The sequence below is a fragment of the Nelumbo lutea genome, chromosome 8, assembly GCF_056320005.1.
Source record: "Nelumbo lutea isolate HS-2025 chromosome 8, American lotus-T2T, whole genome shotgun sequence".
In the NCBI taxonomy this organism is placed as follows: domain Eukaryota; kingdom Viridiplantae; phylum Streptophyta; class Magnoliopsida; order Proteales; family Nelumbonaceae; genus Nelumbo; species Nelumbo lutea.
The window spans coordinates 9352851-9374449 of NC_142691.1; the positions used below are offsets into that span (position 1 = coordinate 9352851).

General features: G+C 40.6%; 2 protein-coding genes across 6 annotated transcripts; one reads left to right on the forward strand and one right to left on the reverse strand.

The window, feature by feature from the left end:
* The first annotated feature begins 8007 nt into the window (after nt 1-8007).
* Nucleotides 8008-16386, forward strand: LOC148842587 (putative lactoylglutathione lyase, chloroplastic). Its single transcript, XM_088958108.1, has 9 exons — nt 8008-8563; nt 9789-9993; nt 10100-10224; nt 10375-10439; nt 11012-11224; nt 11320-11367; nt 12952-13059; nt 13487-13627; nt 15919-16386. The coding sequence occupies exons 1-9, from the start codon at nt 8425-8427 to the stop codon at nt 15958-15960; spliced, it is 1086 nt and encodes a 361-aa protein (XP_088814234.1). The 5' UTR covers nt 8008-8424; the 3' UTR covers nt 15961-16386.
* On the reverse strand, nt 16173-21165 carry LOC148842588 (phosphoinositide binding protein). Of its 5 annotated transcripts, none has more exons than XM_088958102.1 (9): nt 20852-21165; nt 20405-20707; nt 20177-20236; nt 19137-19226; nt 18666-19038; nt 17393-17557; nt 16848-16897; nt 16559-16616; nt 16173-16466 (listed from the first exon to the last, which is right to left on the reverse strand). In XM_088958102.1, exons 2-9 carry the CDS (start codon nt 20702-20704, stop codon nt 16267-16269), a joined length of 1296 nt encoding a protein of 431 aa, XP_088814228.1. In that variant the 5' UTR covers nt 20705-20707; nt 20852-21165; the 3' UTR covers nt 16173-16266. The 5 variants fall into 5 exon arrangements, with proteins under 5 accessions (XP_088814228.1, XP_088814229.1, XP_088814231.1 ...); XM_088958103.1 differs by having other exon boundaries at nt 19164-19226; nt 20852-21125; XM_088958105.1 differs by lacking the exon at nt 19137-19226 and having other exon boundaries at nt 20852-21125.
* Nucleotides 21166-21599: the final 434 nt, after the last annotated feature.

A 21599-nucleotide genomic window follows, 5' to 3' on the forward strand; every position in this document is an offset into this window, starting at 1 on the left:
TCGGGCTCCCTAGGCGGATCCTCTGACGTGTAGTCTGGTACATGAGGCTCCGCATCCTAGGGCAGCTCGACACGAGTTATCTTTGCGACCTGCTTCCTCCTCTTCATGCCTTGGAACAGGTGCCCACCGCAAGTCCTCTTTGAGTCCATCACACCTGCAAAAAAGAGTTTGACATCAGAAAAAATGAAAGAACAAAGCAAAACAAGAAAACCTCTGAGCAAGGAACCTACCCGAACTTAGGCTGGCCGCAATGAGATTGGCCTCCGTCAGGTACTGATGGCATTTTAGCCCTAGCCGTGCCCATTGCCGGAGGCACTTCACCGTTTCTTTATCAAGCGTGACACCGGAGTCAGGGGCGGCCATCCCCCACCTAGTTTGAAAAGGCCACCCTTGTACACTTCGCGCCCTGAAGTAGTCTCGCTTCCACGCCGAGACCTTGTTGGGAAGTTCGTGCAAGAGCTTAAAACCCAGGCGAGGAGATAGGTAATACGCCCGCTTTCTCCCGGGAAGAGGATCCGCTTGTTTCTTAAGCATTAAAATATAGGAGAATATCTCCAAGCATTAAAATAGGCATACTCCCCAAGCAAGTTGTAATAGGCAATAAGGGATTGGAGCCCCCCAGGCGTCATAGTCGAATGACCAAACCTGTCTAACATCCGACCTCGACGAGAGGTAGATGCCAAACTGTCCAAAGTGGCTCGGCCTACGGGCTCAAACTCTTCCTCAAGTTCTACCTCAGGTTCGCTAAGGCCATTGGGGGATGCAACTCGGTTTTTAGAACCTGCACCAGACCCACTTGAAGAACCGTCTAAGCTATCCAAGCTGGACATAGAGGAGAAAATGTGGATTTCCAGGAAAGTACACACCCGAAAAAAGGTTTGAACAGACTTCGGAAACCGGAACAAGCAAAAAACCTTGAAGGCGAACTAAAAGCCTGGACGCGAGCTGAAACTTGGACGTGAGCTCAAGAAGCAAAACGCAGAAGTGACAAAACAACAGGGGTTCCCTACTATTTATACCCACAATAACCAAGAACCAACAATGCAGATCAGAGCCAATCCGACGACCCGCATTCGTGCTGACCGCACGTCCCCTGAGACTGAGATGTGATTGGTGCAATTTTTTTTGAAACTGACAAAATGCCGACGCACGTCTTTCTGAAACTGACAAGATGACAGTGCACGTCCTTCTGGAACTGACAGAACGACCAATGCATGTCTCCTCGCCTTTCAAACTGCAGTGGCACATTTTTTCAAAATCGAAAAGACCCACTGTCACGTCTCCCAGTGGTGCGTCTTTTTGAAATTTGAAATAAGCGCGTGCCGCCACGTCTGTCAGTATTTGTAAGCAGGTAGGCACGTCTTCCGCCTTTTGGGCGCTCGAGAAACCCAAAGAACCCTGATAACGCACCTCGCGCTATCAAGATTTGAAGTATGAGACAAATCCACCTGCCACCTCGCGAACTCCCCGTGCCAGGGCAAGACCCTTAGCACGAGGAGTGGGAGGCAATTGATGAAGGAAGATTTGGCCCGACCTCGTAATTACGCAACACATGGCAAAGGCAACAACTCGACACAACAGCGCGCCTAAGGCGCGAGCACCAAAGGGAGGAACCAGTGGTCCGAACTCCCTACCAACAGTCCAAACTCCCTACTAGGAGCCTGAACTCCCACCTAGGAGCCCGAACTCTCCCTTAGGCCCCAAGCCAAACCCAAAGGGCAGTAACCGAAACTGGCCTGCTCTATGGCAGTTCGGGACACACCTCTCCGAACTGGCCTGCCCTATGGCAATTCGGGACACACCTCCGAACTCAAGACTTCACCTCGCTCACCACTCCAGCACTTCACCTCCAGGACGCCAAACTGAACAATCGTACCATGCCTAACACCGAGAAAGTTTGTATCCAAGGCGGCGCACCTGACTGACTTGGGATCTGACGCTTGACAGCCGCACTTCAAACGGTCACCTGCCACCGCCATCTCCAGTTACAGAGACGGTTCCAACAAGGAGCAGTGGCGGTTCTGTCACAACAGAAGGGATGGCACCCGAATTGGTAGAAACACAGAAGTAATCATACCCGACCTGACAGTGGCCTCGGAGTGAGTGCACGAAGTGGTTATAAAAGGCCCCTACCCCCAACAACAAGGTATGTGAACTTTGCGCTATCTGGTTTTATCTTGCCTTCGAGAGAGTTCTAACTTGAGCTTCGGAGCAATCTCACCAGGTTCCCCCCGGAGTTTCCTCATCTTCTCCGTTTCAGGTTCACTGTAGCTCCGTTCAGAGGCAAGGTCGTTGACAGCTAGGACCGACCGGATTGCACACCATCAGCAATTATTACTATAACCGAGCTTAGAGGCCCGGGACATACACTATATATGGGGGGTCCAAGAAAAGAGGCATGTTCAAACATCAGAATTTCCAGAATTTCATCCAACAGATAGGTTGGTCTCCATGTGGTCCTCCTCTATGTCGTCTCGACCTGCCTCCTCTGACTGTCTTGCTTTGAGGAGTTCGTCATCACTTTCTCCCTCAAAGGAGTCAAGTTTCTTGTCAGCCTCCTTCGCCATCTCTAGAGTAACGGAAGACATGGAGATGGATCCGAGGTCAAGCTCGGGGAACTTCTGCTGCACCAGCCACCTACAGAGCTTGAAGCCTGATTGGTACAAGCTGAAACCGTACTTGACTTGGAGGTCGTGAAACTTAGGGAACTCCTTGATGGCATGATCTCTCTCTTGAATCCTTGCCTCTTGAATTGGGTGTCGAAGATTTCGATGTGCTCCTTGATCCCTCAAGATTTTAGTTCTCCCGGTGGAGAGTTTCCTTCTCCCCCTTGAGCTTTTTCTTTTCTTCCGTTAGCAGTAGAATCAGCTCCTCCTGGCTCCGAGCTCCCTTTTTTGCCCTAAGAATTTCACCCCGAGCTAAGTCTAGCTCACGGTGAAGCTTCCAAGCATTATCTTCGATCTCCCAAGGTCGCTTCAAGCGAATCTCTTATTGATAGACTAGCGAGTGGATAGCAGAATTCACCTAAAAAAGAAAGCAAGCATAAGTATCATTGACGAAAGGATAAGAAAATAAACGAAGAGGTAGGTTACTTACCACCATACAGTAGCTAGCTACTCTTCCTCCGAGCTGACTTGTTGGCATGTCAGCACACTCCGCGCCCTTCGCATGAAACACTGCGTCTTTGCTCTTAAGGAGCCCGAGCCTCGGAGTCATTATGCTTTCCTTTGCTGAGGGGGGCTTAAGTTCGAGCATTGAAGTACCTATGGGCTCGCGAGGTGGGGTCTCCACATCCTGATCTTCTTCTAGGTCAACAACCAGAGGTTAGGGATGAACCTCCTCCCCTGGGAGCTCGACAGAGGTTGGCTCTGGCACTGTGACCTCGGGTTTAGCAGGAACCGAAGAGGTAGCCTTCTCTCGACGGGACCTTTTCGATGCCTTTCTTTTCTTCCCCTTCTGAACACTCTCTAAGAGGTTAGCGGCATTGACACCCGTTATAGCTCTTGCAAAAGAGAAGAAAAAGAGAAATTTTTCCAGTAAGCTACGAACTGAAGTAAGTGCCAAAAGAAAAAGAGGGAGAAGTAATGTGTGTGCTGAGGTAGAGGCCTACTACAAGGACTCAACCCAGCTCGCACAAGCTTCTCCTTGGCCAAGAAATCTTCCATCTCAAGGCCAAGGTCCCTCCAAGAATGGATGACCACCCTAGTCTCTGCATCCAACCTTACCCTGAGGTCCTTAGTGGCCACTCACCAGTGAGTTGGGAATGGCCATCCTTTGGGGTTCCAAACAAAAAAGTATCTTCTCTTCCAGGCTGATACAATGTTTGGGTTACCGAATAGAACCTTGAAACCGGGGCAAGGTGAGATATAGTAGCTCTGTCGGGTGTTGCCGAACAAGCAAGTAGAATTTTTCTTAATGGAAAAAATTGAGCTAAAGATATCTAGAGTGAGAGGTCGGTTATACTCGTGGAAGAGAGAGATTGTACCAACAATAGTACGGGTGGAGTTTGGGTGTAGCTAATCGATAGTGAAGTTAAAAAAACAATAATTTCTACAATGAAGGGGTGGAGCAGGAAGCGCAGCCCAGCTACGAGGTGCTCCTAAAAGACCGCAAGTTCATAATGGTCATGGACCCAAGGGTACTGACCCAAAGGAATGTTGAAGATGAGAGTATCGGGGAGACGGTAACGAGCTATTAAGGACAGCAACCTGTCCGGGGTCATTGTAGAAGGGCCGAAGTTGTTTGGATCCCAACATCGAGTAGAAGACGAGACCTCCTCTCTGGAGGTCGGCCACTCTACCTGAGGTTTGGTTCCCTCAAACTGGGCTGGCCCGACGTCAGGTAAAGGCATTTATCCTAAAAGGTTTAAAGAGGAGCTCTCTAGCGAAGAGCTAGCCTCACCGACGGGAGCTGAGGACCGCACCTCGGCACACCCGGGCTTACTATAATCACTAAGTAACATATCTATGTTAGCACTATACATATTGGATAGGAAAAGGAAAAGGGAACAACCAGTGCAAGAAGAGGAACTCACCAAAGAAGGCGATAACGACCTCGGACACATGGGGAGAGAATGGTGAGCTGAAGGATTCCAACGCGATCTCAAGAAAGCTTAGTTACACGATTTATGGCGAGGATAATGGGCCCTTCGACCCCTATTTATAATCCACCACATCCGGCAATCGGTGGCTGAGATCTGTGCGATTTGACGGCTCCCATGAAAACCGGCTACACGCTACTCGATGACAAAATTGGTTAAGCACGCCCTTTGACGTACGTGGAATTTATAAAAAGTGTGATGTCCACGCGTAGCCAAGACGCGATCTGGGTCATTTCCTGGTTGAGCCGGATGATTGAACAGGTCCGACCAACTGCCCACCCTCCATGTCACCTAGACTTCATGCCAAATCCACCTGGACTTGTCATGAACTCCCTGCACCAAGTCAAGACCCCTAGCACGAGGAGTGAGGGGCAATTGATGAAGGGTGATTTGGCATGACCTAGTAAGAAGAGGTCACGTAGACGCGATCTGCTCGAGGGGTGACAACTCAACCAAAAGAACCCAGTCCGCAACAATTAGATCTTGGGCATTCGGTCACCTCGACCCAAAACCACCTCGGCATAAAGGCACCTCGACACCCAATCCAGTTTGGGGCTAAAGAACCAAAGTACCAATTCGGGGCTAAAGAACTGAAGTGCCATGTAATCGACTCTAGAAGCCTCCCCAACGGACCCCGAATTTCTCAGGATCACGACAGGACTCATCCTCACTCCGCCCGAATCGGAGGAAAGCAATAAACCTTATCAACTGACACATTGCTCTCCTTAAAAAATGGAACAAATCTTATCTACACATCTTGGAGATCCCAGAGCTTTTTCGTAAGATCTACAACTACTCCACTATATAAGGACATCGAACCGCAAGGCAAAGGTACGCACGATTATTTGTTCACTAGCACTTTAGCATTCAAGTATTCAGCTCGCATCTATAATATAGTATTGACTTAAGAATCGGAGCGACCTCGTCGGGTTAGCCACCCCGAGTTCTTTGATCTATTATCTTGTAGCTTGGTTCAGATCGCCACGCAACTGGTGTTCAGATCATCTTCTAGCTAGGAGTATACAGATCGCGCACCATAAAAAAAAGCTTTTTCGTATTAAAAATTATATGATTTATGGAATATGATGTTAAATAATCAGATGAAAACATGTTTTTAAAACCATATTCAAGAACATGTTTTTTGTTTTAGTTTTGAAAACAAAAAATATACTCACACAACCAAGAGATTTTTTTTTTTAAGAAAAACACAATCTGTTTTCAAACCAAATAGTTTTGTTTTATTTTAGGGAAATTGTAGATTAGTACCCTATTCTTTGGGCCTAATCTCACTTTGGTCCTTGAACTTTAAAACATGGTAGTGTACTACCTAAACTTTCAAAACGTGTCAATTTAGTACCTATCGTTAACCAACTGTCAATTATGTGTATCACGTGGCATCTTGTACCACTTAAACATTTACAAAATGGAAAAACTCCCCTTGTAATATTTTTAGACCATTTTGCCCTTGTGCCTTTTAAACGTTAAAAGTTAGGGTACTTTCCTCTTCAACAAATAAAGCTAGGTTGAACAGACAAAGAAGAAGGGTTCTTCACCACTAAACCCTTTCTTAATGCCAAGGGGCATGTTGACGCTCCAGACAACTTTGACAATTGCAAAGTACTAGAGAAAAAATGGAAAAAAAATCTAAATGCACGAAACGATGCTTTATCTCCATTGTTTCTCTCATTTTTTGGGTACTTACTAATGTCCCCTTAGTGGGAAATTTCATGACTTTCATCATCCAGGTTTTCTTTCTTGAACTGACTAAGGCCATGTTTGGAAGTGCTTATGTTAAAAATAAGTGTTTATTGAATAAGTGCTTATTCGAATAAGTACTTATTTGCATTTGGCACCCAACTTTTTCAAGTGCACTTATTTCATATTGGGCATTTGGTAGTCTTTTTTCCAATAAGCACTTAAATAAGCATTTGTAACTATTTTGTTCTTCATTTTCTTTCAAATTTGAAAGTAGGATTTTTTGTTTTCACAACAGAATAATTGAATGAATGGGCATAGCTAGCATAGTGGAAGGCGTACGAGTTCATTGAAGAGGTAGTTGTTTTGGATGAGGCCTTCGTAACTACGATCGTTCTAGAACATGGAGTCAGCTTTAGTTTCATCAGAAGCCAATTGTGGCCATGTTGTGAAGGTGGCATGGAAGAAAATGTAGACTAGGGATCATCTTAATCCATTTCTAGATGATAGGCTACTGGATTGACACATTTTGAAAATTCACTATGCCTTGGAAGACCTATTTTCTAATAGCAGTAACGATGATGTTTTTTGGAATAAAAAGAAAATAAATTGAGTATGACGTTCTTCGGACAATTTTTTGGCAATATTTCCTTTTTCGACGTCATCTTCCGCATATTAAAACCAATGCAAAGAACTTATTAATAAAGAAAATTAGATGACACCCGAAGGGCATTTATATCCTTTTACATGCCACTTAACAGCTAGTTAATGTAAGGCCATGTTTGGGAGTGCTTAAGTTAAAATAAGTGCTTAAAAACAAGTGCTTATTCAAATAAGCATTTATTTGCATTTGGTATGTTTGGTAGTCTTTTTCTCCAATAAGTACTTAAATAAGCATTTGTAACTAATTTGTCTTTCATTTTCTTTCAAAATTTCAAAATATACCCTTATGAAAGTACTTTTATTAAATTACTTTTATAAAAACACTTTTATGGAAGCACTTTTATAAAAGTACTTTTATGAAAGCACTTTTACAAAAATACTTTTATAAAAGTCCTTTTATGAGAACACTTTCACGATAGTACTTTTATAAAATTCAACTAGGAATAATTTTGGAAGAAAAAAATTGAATAAGTGCTTATTGTATAAGCACTTTAAAAGTTGGAAATTTGAGCTTAAAAAATAAGCCCTTATTTTTAAAATAAGCACTTATTTCCCAAATACCAATAAGTGCTTAATGGCCCAAATAGGCACTTATTTTGAATAAGCACTTATTTTTAAACACTCCCAAACATGGCCTAACTAAATTGGCACGTTTTAAAGTTTGGAAACCACAACGAGACTAAAAACCAAAGTACACGATACTAATATACAAATTTCCCTTATTTTAAGAATTGACAACAAGAAAAACAATTCAGAATTCCACATTGTAGAACGCTCTCTTATGCTCGGTTTGGAAGGAGTACAAATGCAATATATACAATACAAATACATATAAAATAATATAAAATTAAAGGTTTTGCACTCTACATAAACTGAGCTTTAGTGGCTAACGGATACAGATACCAAGAGACATGTAGGAGAGATATTCTAAATATACGGCTACAATGTCATCTCAATGGTGTATAGTGTCTTGTGGGTGGCAGATCCCTGCGTTTCCATTTCCTTTCCAAAGCTTTTCTCCCAAACCACCACAACATTGGAGCTTTGGAGGAAATCATCAATTAAAAGTTGAATCTGTTAGTAAAAAACGCTAGGCACATGTGCACGGACGGCTGTAGTGTCATGTTGGTAGCATTGATGGTTATAGGAGAAGGTTGTAATCAATGTCATACAAAAAGGAAAAAATCGAAATTCGTTGTGACGGGTGCAAACAGTGAAATGACCACCCAATCCCAAAGTCTATATCCATTGAGGAGGAAATGTGGAATCTCCTCTCACATGTACAGGCACAGGCCACAAGAAGGCACACAACCGTACAAACTTTAAAATGAAATTCATTATATTCACAAGTCTACTACTCTCTCCCTCGTATAAGGATATCTCTTTTATCGCAACACAGCAGCAGCTACTGAGTGAGCGAACCAGCAAGAGAAGAACGCCAGAGACAAGTGGTGAGGATTCTTCCCATGGCGTCTTCGTCCCTTAATCTCACTTCCTTTCGCCCTTCTCTCTCTTCTTTCAGATGCTCGTCGGATGCTCGTCATGGTGTTTCGCTTACAGCATATAACCCCTCCCGAAGGCTTGCTCTCTTTCATCTTGGAAGCGGTAAGTGCTTGTAGCTTTCGATCTCTTCCCGGAGGGGAAAAACGCTACTTTTGGATCATTAGCACCCAAAACCGCTGATTTGTTGTAGTTCTCATCGAACAGTAATTGAATTCCGAATCTACACGTGGTTCGCTTTAAATTATGCCCACCATTCATAACATGGATGTATAATGTATTCGATGTAACTTTCAAGGTTTTTTAGGGTTCCATTGATTCCAGTTCCTTCTGTCTGATGTCTCCTTAATGTTCCATTAAAATACACTCATTCAACTGGTTAATTCTCATATTGGAGTTAATAAGCCTGTTAGAAAACCTCGATCTTGTGAAAGGTTTGATTTTTGTCTCTTTTCTTTATAGGTACAGGTGTAAGGTTTCTGGGGAAACACTAATAAGAGATCGCCTAGTTTTATATGAATATAAATAGTTTTGTCGTCAATATCTTTGATGTGTGGTAGTGATTATTTATTTAATTTTCTTTTGAAATAGATTTCTACAGATTAATCTGGTTAACGAAATGCGACTGTAGTCACCACGGTGGAAAGTAATGGCTGACATTATAGATGGTAAACTTCGCACTTAGTTATCCATCTGAAGGTTCTGAACAATTTGGTGGCCTCTTTCTTGGGTGAATGGTGGCAGAAAAGTTGTACCGTTGATAGGTATTGGGTATCTGGGCAAGGGCTATAATTGAACGCATATAAACATCAACGAAGTACAGAGCTACAAGGACTGGATTGGTCCGATTAGTTTCTTGACCTTAAACCTGGATATTTAGTATACTGTTTTTACTACCACCCAATTATGTGGTTCAGAAGTAGTATGTTTATTTATTTGCTGTTTCTAATCATTAAAATAATGGATTTAAGATACTTTTTAATAATGTTGAATTACTTGGTTTATGTTTATATTTCATTATTTTCTTGTTGCTAATGTGGCTATATGGATAATAATTTTGGTCTCGCATCACTGCACTATTTCATTCTTGGAGCTTTCATGTCTATTTTAATGGTCTAGTTTGGTTAATTCACTGCCTATGGCATGATTGGGCCGGGGTCCTATAGGTATTCAAGCAAAATAAGACAAATAATAGTATATGCATGTTTATCCCTTGTTATTGTCATCAATGACAACAATATGCATCATAAAAAAGATATTGTTTTTCTCTAAAAAAAGACATTGTTTTGTCATGCACTTATCAAGATGATACTGCCAAGTGCCAATGCAGCAATTCCACAGGCACAGTCTTTTGGTATAAAAGCACCTACGATGTTAAGAGCAGATGGAAACAGCATTGAGGCTGGCACAGTTGCAAATATGACACAAGAAAGCACTGCAGTTAGCCAGGAAAATGTGTTGGAGTGGACCAAAAAGGACAAGAGGAGAATGCTCCATGTTGTTTATCGTGTTGGGGACTTGGACAAGACCATAAAGTATGTCTATTTTAGTTGTACTGCTTCATTGATCACATCATAGAATTGGTTATGACGTATGATGCATAGTTATTCTCAAGCTCTAGTTAATATGTTATGATTGCAGATTCTATACAGAATGTCTTGGGATGAAGCTGCTCCGGAAGCGTGACATACCTGAGGAGAGATATACAAATGCCTTTCTTGGATTTGGGCCTGAAGACTCCCACTTTGTCATTGAACTCACTTATAGTAAGCCATCTTATTAATTTTTAACCAACTAATTGTGAAATACACAATTTCGAATGGGATTTCTCTTCATGCTTATAGCGCACTTCATTTCTCTTCTTATGGGATGAATGCACTTTTAACTTGGGTTGTTAATGGTTTTGATGTTGACAGATTATGGAGTTGATAGGTATGACATTGGAACTGGTTTTGGCCATTTTGGAGTTACAGTTGAGGATGTAAGTGTCTAAAACTTGAAATAGAAGCATTTTTATTGGTGATTATTTATCATCTCAAGCAGCGCAATATACATTTCATTTACATACCTTGATGCAGATGGCACCCTAATGTAGCAATCATTTTAATCACTGCATATGTTTAAACCCTTTTTTTGGTCGAAAGCATAATTAAAACCTTAAAGCTTAAATTATGAAATATCTCCAATGTTGCTAGCAAGTTCCTGATAATTTGAAAACTTTGGTTTTGCTTCCAGAATTATGATCTATTGATTTCTAAGGAGATCTTTAGGCATTGATCCTGTGGAAGAAGCCCAAAGGGTAATATATCTTGATGCATCTGACTACAACATGTCAACCTTTTCAAAAAGGCTGAATTTAGAACTCTCTGTATATATGTGTGATGCCTTATTATAAATTTAGTGATTTTCTTTGATGCTTATGATATATTGGATGTGACTTCCCACTAGCAATGCCATTATTGGATGTCTAGTAGTTCTTTGGCTATAAGTTTCTCTAGTTGCAATCCTAGAACTCATTAAAATTTTCCTATGTATACTTCTTTCTTTTCATAGGTTGCCAAGACTGTGGATCTCATAAAGGCTAAGGGTGGGAAGGTAACAAGAGAACCTGGACCTGTCAAAGGTGGTAGTACAGTAATTGCTTTTGTCGAGGATCCTGATGGTTACAAATTCGAGCTTTTGGAAAGGGGACCAACACCCGAGCCACTGTGTCAAATAATGCTTCGAGTTGGTGATCTTGATCGTTCTATAAATTTCTATGAGAAGGTTTGTGTTGCTCTGGAAGGAATTAAAAAGTACTTCCTTGTCCCTAGTTAGTTCTGCAGTTATAGCCTCACACTGTGTGTTCTTTGCAATTATAGGCTTTTGGCATGCAACTTCTCCGCAAACGGGATAATCCTGAGTATAAGGTAATTTGACATCTTCCAGTTATTGGTAGATTAGATAACATACATTTTTGCATCTATTCATGAATCAAGGAATCATTTATGTATTTATTGTGAAATGAGTATGTGCATATGGGGGTTTAAGTCATATGAGCTTTGCCCAACTCATCTCAGGCTCACCATTATAAAATGAAACTTAGGCACTTGTAGGCACGGGGATCAACTCAGACTTGGCTGGTCTTGTTTATATCTAGTTTTTAGTGGGCTCTGAAGTTATTTGGCAAGTTCAGGTTCAAATATTAAAAATAATAGCCCACTTTTAACATAATGTCTACTTCTACATACATAAATGGGTCAAGTCCATCCTAGATTGATGCAGGTCCAAATATTAAAAATAATCGCCCACTTTTAACATAATGTATGGAATCCATACATTCATGTTTTTCTTTTTTTAATGGTCCAAAAAGCTTCATTTGTGAAAGAAAAGTAGAGAGCTTCTTTTCTAAGACTTAATCAATACAAAAAGAAATAAGGCCATAGGCTGCCCCATCATGCTACCACAATTTTCGCACTTCATTGCAAATCAAGCCCTTACTTGGGGTCCTCCATACCAGAGTATTTCTTGCAGTCCCAATTCTTGCTAGCACATCAGCAAGGCTGTTGGCATCTCTAGGGACACATGAACTAGAAGTCATGTTGGTTCCCAAAGGCTGTACTTCGCTAATCAGATTCCTAGTGTCCAAGGGCCTGATGTTGTTGAAGAGAACCATGAAACAACCATTTGGTGTCACCTTCCACTACCAAATTTGAATATTTAAGAGAGGATGCTAATTTGAATCCTTGAAGGAGAGATGACAACTCAGCTATTAAAGAGTACATTCATCAAAGTTTAGCTTTAGCTTTCCATTTCTGGGGCAGTCCATGATTAGGTTCTTTGTAACCTTCTATAGATAAAACCGTCAATAGTGGACCATTTTCTCAATAGAGAGTTTATGGTATTTCTTTGGATTTCTCTTTAATTAAGGCTCAATGAACCACCCATACCTTAATCAGGTCTATCAGATCCTCTACCTGTTGTTCCATCTCTTCAAGTATTCCATGTCTAGGTTCATTATACCAATAAATAGACTTTTTGGCACTCATACATCACACTACGAAACCATACTCAAGCCCTAGTGTGATGGACTTGTAGACTGCAGTTAAGTGAGTCTGTGTGGGCATTATATCCTCTAGTACACTAGAATTTCATGCTATTCAGTTCACTAGCTTACTTAGATTATCCTCAAGTGTACTAAGATTTCATGTTTGTTTCACTCTGGTCATAACTGCACAGTATACAAAACTTAATGAATAAAGGTAAATAGAAAATGCTGAGACTGAGTCCTCAACTTTTTGTACATCCAAGAAGAGGAATAATAGGTTTTTGGATCAATGAGTTGCAAAGAATATCTGATTTTGGAACCATTGTCCCTGAGCTTGCCTTTCTGAATGGGATGAGTGGTGGTTCAGTGGCTGGTGGTCCTTGAATTTGTTAAATTATGTTAGCTCAAGTCATCGTTTACATCATTTTTTTCTGGTTGTTGATTATTAATTTTTCTCACTGTTCAGTATACAATAGCCATGATGGGCTATGGTCCTGAAGATAAAAATGCAGTGTTGGAGTTGACATATAATTATGGAGTCACTGAATATGACAAAGGAAATGGTTATGCACAGGTAATGATCCCTTGCCTCACCATGTACACATTAAACTGCATGCACTGTAGGCATTCTTGCCATAATATGCATTATCATCATCTTCATCATTCAAGCCTTATCCCAACTATATGGGGCCAGCTGCATGAATCCTGTTTCTCCATTCCTTTCTGTTTAATGCTATATACACCGTTAAATCAATGGTGCCTAAATCATTTACTACTTCTACTCCTTTTTGGTCTACCCCCAGTCCTAGCCTCTTCAACTCGCAACAAGCCACTTCTTATGGGTGCTATTGCCATAATATACATGTGTAACTATATACTTACGTACACATGAACACATAATATTTTCTTCTGCATGCATCTGTTTTCTAGTGAGGTTGTTTCTAGTTCCCTATTGGTCTTATTGGGTGCATGTATTGTAACTGAACTGTAATACATTTTAGGTAGCAATAAGCACAGATGATGTCTATAAGACTGCTGAAGCAATTAAACTGTGTGGTGGGAAGGTCACTCGAGAACCTGGGCCATTACCTGGCATCAACACCAAAATTACTGCCTGCTTGGATCCTGATGGATGGAAAACAGTATGTTTATTTATTTTTCATGTATTGGCTTGATGCTTTTACATATTTGACTATATCTGCTTATGCTCTGATATCTTGTCTTTCTGACTATGTTCTCCTAGAGGTTTACTTTGATGACTTAATTGGCATTTTTTTTATGAGAATAAGGTAAAGTCATTCATTAATATCAAAAGCCAAAATACAAATGATCCTCTGTACAATGAGAAACTGTACAGCAGGAAAGCCGATATCCACAAATTCCCAGTCCTTCAAAAACTAAAAAAGACTATAGATTTCTTACAAATAGGAAGTCTGAATCAAAAAAGGAAGACATATGCCTATTTTTTAATAGGTGATTAACTGCCAACCAGGAGTGTATCATTCCCAAAATTCTGTTAAAAACTTCTTCTTTTGGAGTTTGTCTTCCTTCAAACAACCTGTTATTTCATTCACCCCATACTACCCTAAAAACTGCTGCAGGAAGGATACTCCAAGCTACCTTTCCAGCCCTGGATAAACCTTCAGGTGTCCAAGCTGCTATAAATCCTTTCGCATCAGCAGAGAAGCACAACTTAACCCCAAACAAATTCAGCACTTTCATCCAAATCCAACGGGTAAAGTCACAGTGAATCAGCAAATGACTAGAAGATTCCACATAAGATGCAGCCCAAATCCTCCACCTCTAAACCTCTTCTAACTAAATTATCTTTTGTTAAAATCTTGTTCAGCATTGCTGACCAAACAAAGAAAGCCAGTTTAGAGGGAACAGATCTGCTCCAGATTTTGTCACTTGGGAAGTCACAAGGCTCCTCCTTAGACAAGCTATGGGAGAAGGATTTCACAGAGAAGGTGCTAGATTTCTCGAAGAGCCATTTCCTCTTGTCCTCTCCTACTCCGCTATCTTTGCTTCATCCAATACTTGAAATAACCTTACCAAAGAAACCACCTCCCAATCATTTAGATTCCTCCTGAATTGAGGGTTCCAGATACACTGACCATTCTGTCTTTCCAAGCAATCAGCCACAAGTGCATCCTTGTTTACTGAGATCTGAAATAGATCAGGAAACATATTCATTTCCATCACCATGCCATAAATCCTTCTAAAACAGCACCCTGAGGCCAATTCCAACTTCATCTTTGATTCCTTTCATAAATTGATGTTGGACTTTTGAATTGCCTTCCATATAGAGCACCCATAGGATGTTCTGACTTCTTCCATATCCCACTCTCTTCTCCTCGACCCATATTTGGCCACTATTAATCTTCTCCGTAGACTATTTGGTTGTTCATTAAATCTCCATAACCACTTCCCCTGCATGGCTGTGCTGATATTTTTCACAGGCCTGATCCCTAAACCCCCATTCTTGGAATTGCAGATCCTTCCCCTGTTCATTAATTGGCATATGTTTGTCATGACTGCTAAATCTTATTAGCATGGGACTAAGATTGAGTACTCACCAGTAGATCATGCAAATCATTATGCACTAGTATTGGAAGTTTAAAATATATTGAAAATTACTTGAATTCTCAACAGTGGATGGAGGCAATATTACAGGAAAGACAACAACCAATTTAGTAGGCATAGAAACTCCTTTGAACCAAAGATTAAAAGGTTTCTATATTGGCTTGGAAACAGTATATTGGTTTTCAAGCTAAACTTGCCAGAGGCCCAGAGCTAATAGAGTTTGGTCTTGGTACTTAGTGTTCTATGTAGGGATGCAAGTTGGGTACCTAATTTGAAGAATTTCACGGCATCGGGCCCAGGCCCTCGGGCTGATAGCATTCAAAGCTTAACAAATCCTCAACCCAAGCCCCACCCAAGTTGCTCCCTAGTTTCATGAGACCAAGCTAACCCACATTCACATATGTCCACAAATGCCTTTCAACTATATGATTCTTCACAAGAGCTTTGTACATTTTTCACTCTTACATCTGTTAGCCAATTAGGAGCCATTGCTTGGTGCAAAGGTAAAATCTTGGGTTGACAAGCATGAGAAAATGCATTTGAATATGAGAGCAGCCACTTTGTGGGGGGAAAAATCTTGAAATTAGGTCTGTATGCCATCCACCCCTCACAAGATGTCAGATAGCTTGGACCAATATCGGGTAATGGATCTTTATTGCTTCTTTCTAAAATCAGTTAATGGTAAACTCAAATATTTTTGTTTAAAATTTAAGAATATCTATATGGTCCTTTCCTTTTACCTTTTCTTTTCTTTTTTTAAGGATGCTTGTGTTAAAATTTTTTCCCTTTTCTTTTCTGTATTTTCATTTTTCTCTGACTCCGTTGTCATTTCTTCTTCCTCATGCAGGTTTTTGTTGATAACATTGATTTTCTGAAAGAACTTGAGTGACTCTGGAAATGTCATCATATGACCATGTTTGCCGTGGCTGAATCAGTGAAGAGATTCATTATGGGTTTGTCCATTAAAAGCTGACACTGCCAAATTGATTAATCCACAAGCACTGCATAAGAGATAACATCAACCTTTTTGTAGATAAAATCGGTTTGCCTGATGTAGAAAGTGTTGTAATAAACATCTTTCTAGCCAATGGATTGACAAGAGATTAGAAAGTTTGATATATTTATTTATTTATCTGTTGTGAAGTTGAAATCTTGTCAATAGTCTTCCAGCATGTCCAGTTCCCTGACTTCTTACTTAACTTATCATATTGGTGCTGGAATCTAGCATTCTCTGTATTCCATCAATCCACATCTGTTTGTCACACTTATTTCTGCATTCAAATTCAATTAACCTGTCAGTTATTTTGATCCCAAAGTAAGCTCTCTGCTCTCCATTTTCTTCCCTTTCTCTTTCGGGCCATGCTGGGATGTCACAACATACACCAGTCACCAAACCTGGAAAAGCAGCAAGGTGAGGCTCAGGATCATGACAAGCATGATAAAAAAACTGAGGTATTAATGGGTCGTGGTATCTTGGCCTGGCTTACACTTTTTCTTTTTAGTGAATGTTCCAACCATGTGTTTGCTTTTCATCTTAGCTATCACCTGCAATAATTTGGTCCAGTAATTTAATCATTATTAGGAAAAAGGAAAAAAGGAAGAAAGGAAGAAAGGAGAAAGGGAAAATCGTTTCTACAAGATCCATAAGAACATTTTATGGTTTCTCCGGGTTTCAATTACACTAGTTATAAAGCATTCTAATTATCTGAATTTATAACACTAATAGCATCTTCAACTTGGAAATAATCAAATTCATTCTGTTCTGTAAGGATTTACCTGCCAATTTGAGTTTATGTAGAAAGAGACTTGCTTCCAATGAAGAGCTCCTGCAAATAAAAATGAAATTACTGAGAGTGCCACATTAGCATCATGATTCATGAACCGTTATTAGGCTTTTTAATCATTTGATGAGCCTTGCCATATCTCTGTTTGCTGGACCAAGGCTTGGTTGAATTGAGTTGCATCTCTTTTCAACTGGCAACCTTCGTTGGAGTAGCATCAACACGGTTACATATTCGATGGTGCTGATTGGCTTGGTCACTGGTGCTAATAAATCGGTTGTAGCGACTGTGGCTTGTGAGAGTGTGGGCAGATGTTGGTGTAACATAGAGATGATAGAGTTATCCAATTTGGAGGCATGGATGGGGGACAAAATTTGTCCTCACACCGTTGTCACAACACTTGCAGCCCTGCATTGGGAGCATCTCCCCATGAATGAAAAAATATAAGTTCAGTGATGCTCCAAATGCACAGCCGCAAGCGTTGTGAGAATGGGACAAATTTTGTGAAGACTGAATCCGGTCTCGGGCTGGGGGATATACCTTTTCTATTACGTTTTAGAAGCTCTCCCCCTCCGTAAACAAAATGCAGTGACGTTGAGATTTCAAATTCCTTGTCATCCCCAAGCTGTTGCTCAACTGGAGGAAGTGCAGAGGTCCAATTACCCTTCTGCTGTCTCACTCTGAGAGTTGCAGCTCCTCTCAAAGCTGCAATGAGAAATTATTAGTTACATTAGATAGCACTGGCAGGGAGATGGTATATTAGTATACTAGTAACTTCTCTCTTTGACTCCTGACGAGGAAGTTCAGGAACTGAACTGGCCATCACTTTAGGTACACAGGGGCAGAGAAAGAGTGTCAGATACGCTATTCTTACATAAAGTTATCAAGTTTTGGCAACCTTTCCTATCCATCAGGTAATAATTTCAGATATTAGATATAGTCTTGCTCTTCTATTAACTCTCTGAATTGGATCCACTGCGTAGAGTATGTGGGGAGGGAACAACCCACATTTGCTATGACAGTGTCTTAGCCCTAGCCCTGTGCTAAACAACTAAATCAAGGCCTTTGATTTATTGTTATGACCCCATCTTGAATTAGATGAAGTGATTTCTTGGTGGGGCTACTGCAATACATGTAAGGCCACGAACTCAGGGGGTGTTTTAGCAAAAGTAGAAGCCTGAGAGGGGATTCTCATTTTTCAATGGAAGTTCTGTTTTTTACTTTTCACTGAATCTAGAGGAGAAAAAAATTCACAAATGTTGAAAAACGTTTTGGTTAGTTTAGGAGGACAGTAGGTGTTTGGCATCCGTGCTGGGAACATTGCACTATTTTCTTATAAAAATGGTGTTGGGCATATGGAATTGTAACTTGTAAGTATTGTTTTCTTAGAGAACCGTGCTTATTTTTTGTTTGGAACTAGTGCTGCCACATAAGTGTTTTCTAAGAAAACAACACTGGTTTTGTTTGGTACCAGTGCTGGCAGTAATGGTTTTGTTTAGTACCAGTACTGACAGTAATGTGTTCAGCATTGATTTATATTATCCAACGTCTAAGATGATGTCAGCAATGTATTGTTTTCTTAGAAAACATTGAATTTGGCATTGCTCTAGACTATAATTTCCTAATTTCTAAGATGTGTTCCGGAGCAAGCAATATTTTTTTTTCTGGAAAAATGGTACCAAATAAGAAGGCGTTGTTTGAAACACCACTTTCTCTGATGTGGCACCGTTTTCTCAGAAAATGGCATAGATGCCAAACATCACCTTAAAGAATTTGAGAAGTTTGTTCGGTTGGAGATGACAATCTGAGATACCGGTGGCTGCTCCAGCGGTGAGGGTCAAGATGTCGCCACTGGTCCTCACATTAACAGCAGATTCTACCACTGCTAATATCTGATCATGATCTGCTCCCAGTTCCTCAGCAATATCGACACAATGAGATGCTACAAGTGCTGCAGCTGATGCTATGGCTGCTGATGTCTTTGAAGCAATGTTATTTAGGGAAGCCGATGTGTCTGGTATTGTTGCACTTGCTGCAGTTAGTGCAGCAACCGCAGATGCAACACGAACCACAGAGACAGCGGCATGCAACTGCGCATTCTGAGTTCGCATTTCTTGCTTCCTCTTCTCCTTTTGATCCTTCAACCATCTACCCACTGTCTTTGCTCTCATGGCGCTCTTATATATCTGAGAAAACTCCATATGATAATAATAAATAAGGATGATGATGGTGATGACTGATGATAAAAACAATCAAAACAAAGATGATGATATTAACACGATACACTGATGGGTAGATACGAATATGATACCCCATTTTTGAGTAATTGTTGGTTCGAGAGAAAGTCTGAATGGAGTGCTTGATGAAGTAAATTCTGCAAAGAAATCAACGTTTTGTAAAAGCATTCATGCCATCTTCCAAATACAAATTAATCAACCTTTTTATTTTAAATTTTTGTGATTTCATCAATTTAGGTGGCCTTTCTGAAAGTAAAACGGATAAAGGATTCAATATTTAAAAATGATTTGTATATGGGGCCTGGCCGCCTGGAGATAATAATCACCCCAATGCCCTTGTTTCATCATTGGGAAAATAAGAGAGGAGTTGCGAAAATTTGAAATCTTTTCCGCAAACCACGTTTAGCCCCTGTTTCAGCATTTATCATCAAGCACCACCTTAGTAGCTCTCACTGGTTGCAAGTAGATATGTTTCTTCATCCTAATTGGAGTTGATAGCCAAAAAAAAAGAAAGAAAAGAAAAAGAAATCTCTATTGGAGTCTCCTAATTACATTGAAGGCTTTCTCAGTAACTCCAGGTTTTGAAAATTTGATGGCAAAATTGAACACTCCACATTTTAACCATACAGCCTTCAAGGAGAGGCCTTGTGGAATTTCATACAAAAAATGGTCTATGCAATCCAGGTTTTTCCTTTCTCACAATTTCACTCCTTAGTCCTTACCCCTTTTTAGGATGAGCAAGCGTGCTATTACAAGTTGGCACCTTCACGTCGCAGCAATGGCTGTAATTTCAGTTTTACGAGTACTACTTTTTGTTATTTTGTATGATTTAATTTGCTTTTATTACTGCAATTCTGTGTCTATGTTGGAGAGAGAGAGAGAAAGAGAGAGATCCTAGTAGGCTAGTACCTTCGTATCCTCACTCTCTCTTGGAGAAATTGGATGGATGGCTACCAACACGTGGTTGTAGAGTGGGTAGTTGTTGAATGAACCGTATAACACATTAGACAAACAGACAACACATAAAAAAACCAGGTGACTGGAAGTAGCCATGGCCTTATCAATAATCGAGTTTATTGATACTTACTTTGAATTTATCGAAGGATCCAACGTCAGGAGAAATCTCCCTTTCTTTGGAAAGGTCACTCTGAAAGCAATATATTTGACCCTTAATTATTGAAATAATCAACTTTGAAAGCATAACTATGAACCAGAGAACTAAAAAAAGTCTATAGCTTCGCTCTTTTTACTGATCCAATGACCGAGTTCAAATAAGTTAGTATGAGCGAAAGCAATGAACTGAGGGGGGTCTTACAAGTTCTGTCGAAGTCCTCTCAACTGAGAATGAAGCTGTAGTAGGGTCCGAATTCTGCATCTTTGTACCATTGGAAGCCAAGGGAGCACTATCAAGGACGTAAGATTGGAGAGTGGTTTTTTTAAGAGCTTTGGAGAGCTCCATGGCAGAGAGGCTCCATGACCTAGAAAGAAACTCCATGGATTCTGTGGGTGTTTCAGGAGGGACACATCTCACAGAGACCCAGCTTGCAGGGCCATCTTCTTCTATGTTTTCCAGCCAATGAGATGGGTACTTGGGACGACAAGCACACTTATCCATTTCCTGAGACAAAACAACTTAAACACAATGTATCATGAACTCCAAGACATGCATATAATACTATTATGCAAAGCAGGAAAGATTTTTGTAGCATGAACAGAGCCACCAAGTAATTTTTCTCATGTCTAACAAGAATCATAGGCTTACTCTTTAGGTGTCTTTCTTCATTCAGTGGGAACCCTTCTTCTGCAGACTGCAGCTTATAAGCATTTGAAGGCAAGATGAGGAAGAAGAATCCCTCCCATTTTAACATTGGTTGTGGAGTACTGTGGATGAGCTTCCTGTGGTCAGTGGAGAGAACCCACAAGAAGAAAAGTGGAGGAACAAATTCTATTTAATTCTTTTATGGAGATCCATTGAAGTTGGACCCTCTTTGCCCTCAACTTCCATCCCTGCTCTGCTGATGAGAAGCTAAAGACCATTTTTCTTTGAACGGTGGATATCATCATGAAGCATAAGGCAGTGAAGGGGTGGAGGCTGGACCTTTGTGCCCATAATGACCTTCTAAAGGAGGTAAGGGACCCGGCTACACCCATCACAACAAGGAAAAAAAAAAAAAATCTTTACCGAGAAAGGCTTAAGTTGAGAAGTAATTCCTTGTGAGAAAGTGAGATTGGAATAAGTTGTTGTCACAATCAATGTCACTGAAAGCTTCAGAGAAGGCCAGTCGTTATAGGAATTAGAAGTTCCTCTTGATTTCAATTTAGGTTAATGGGAAATTAAGAGTCACAAACACAAACTTGGCGGGGGATGAGCTATGTTGTTGGTAGTTTTGGTTGGAGACTAGACAATTGAGAGCAACTGGGTTGAGTATAAATTCTAGTTTACTTCTGACGTTATATTGTTTGTATGATGTAATCCTACCTTATATAAGATACCGATAGAATTAAAGTGC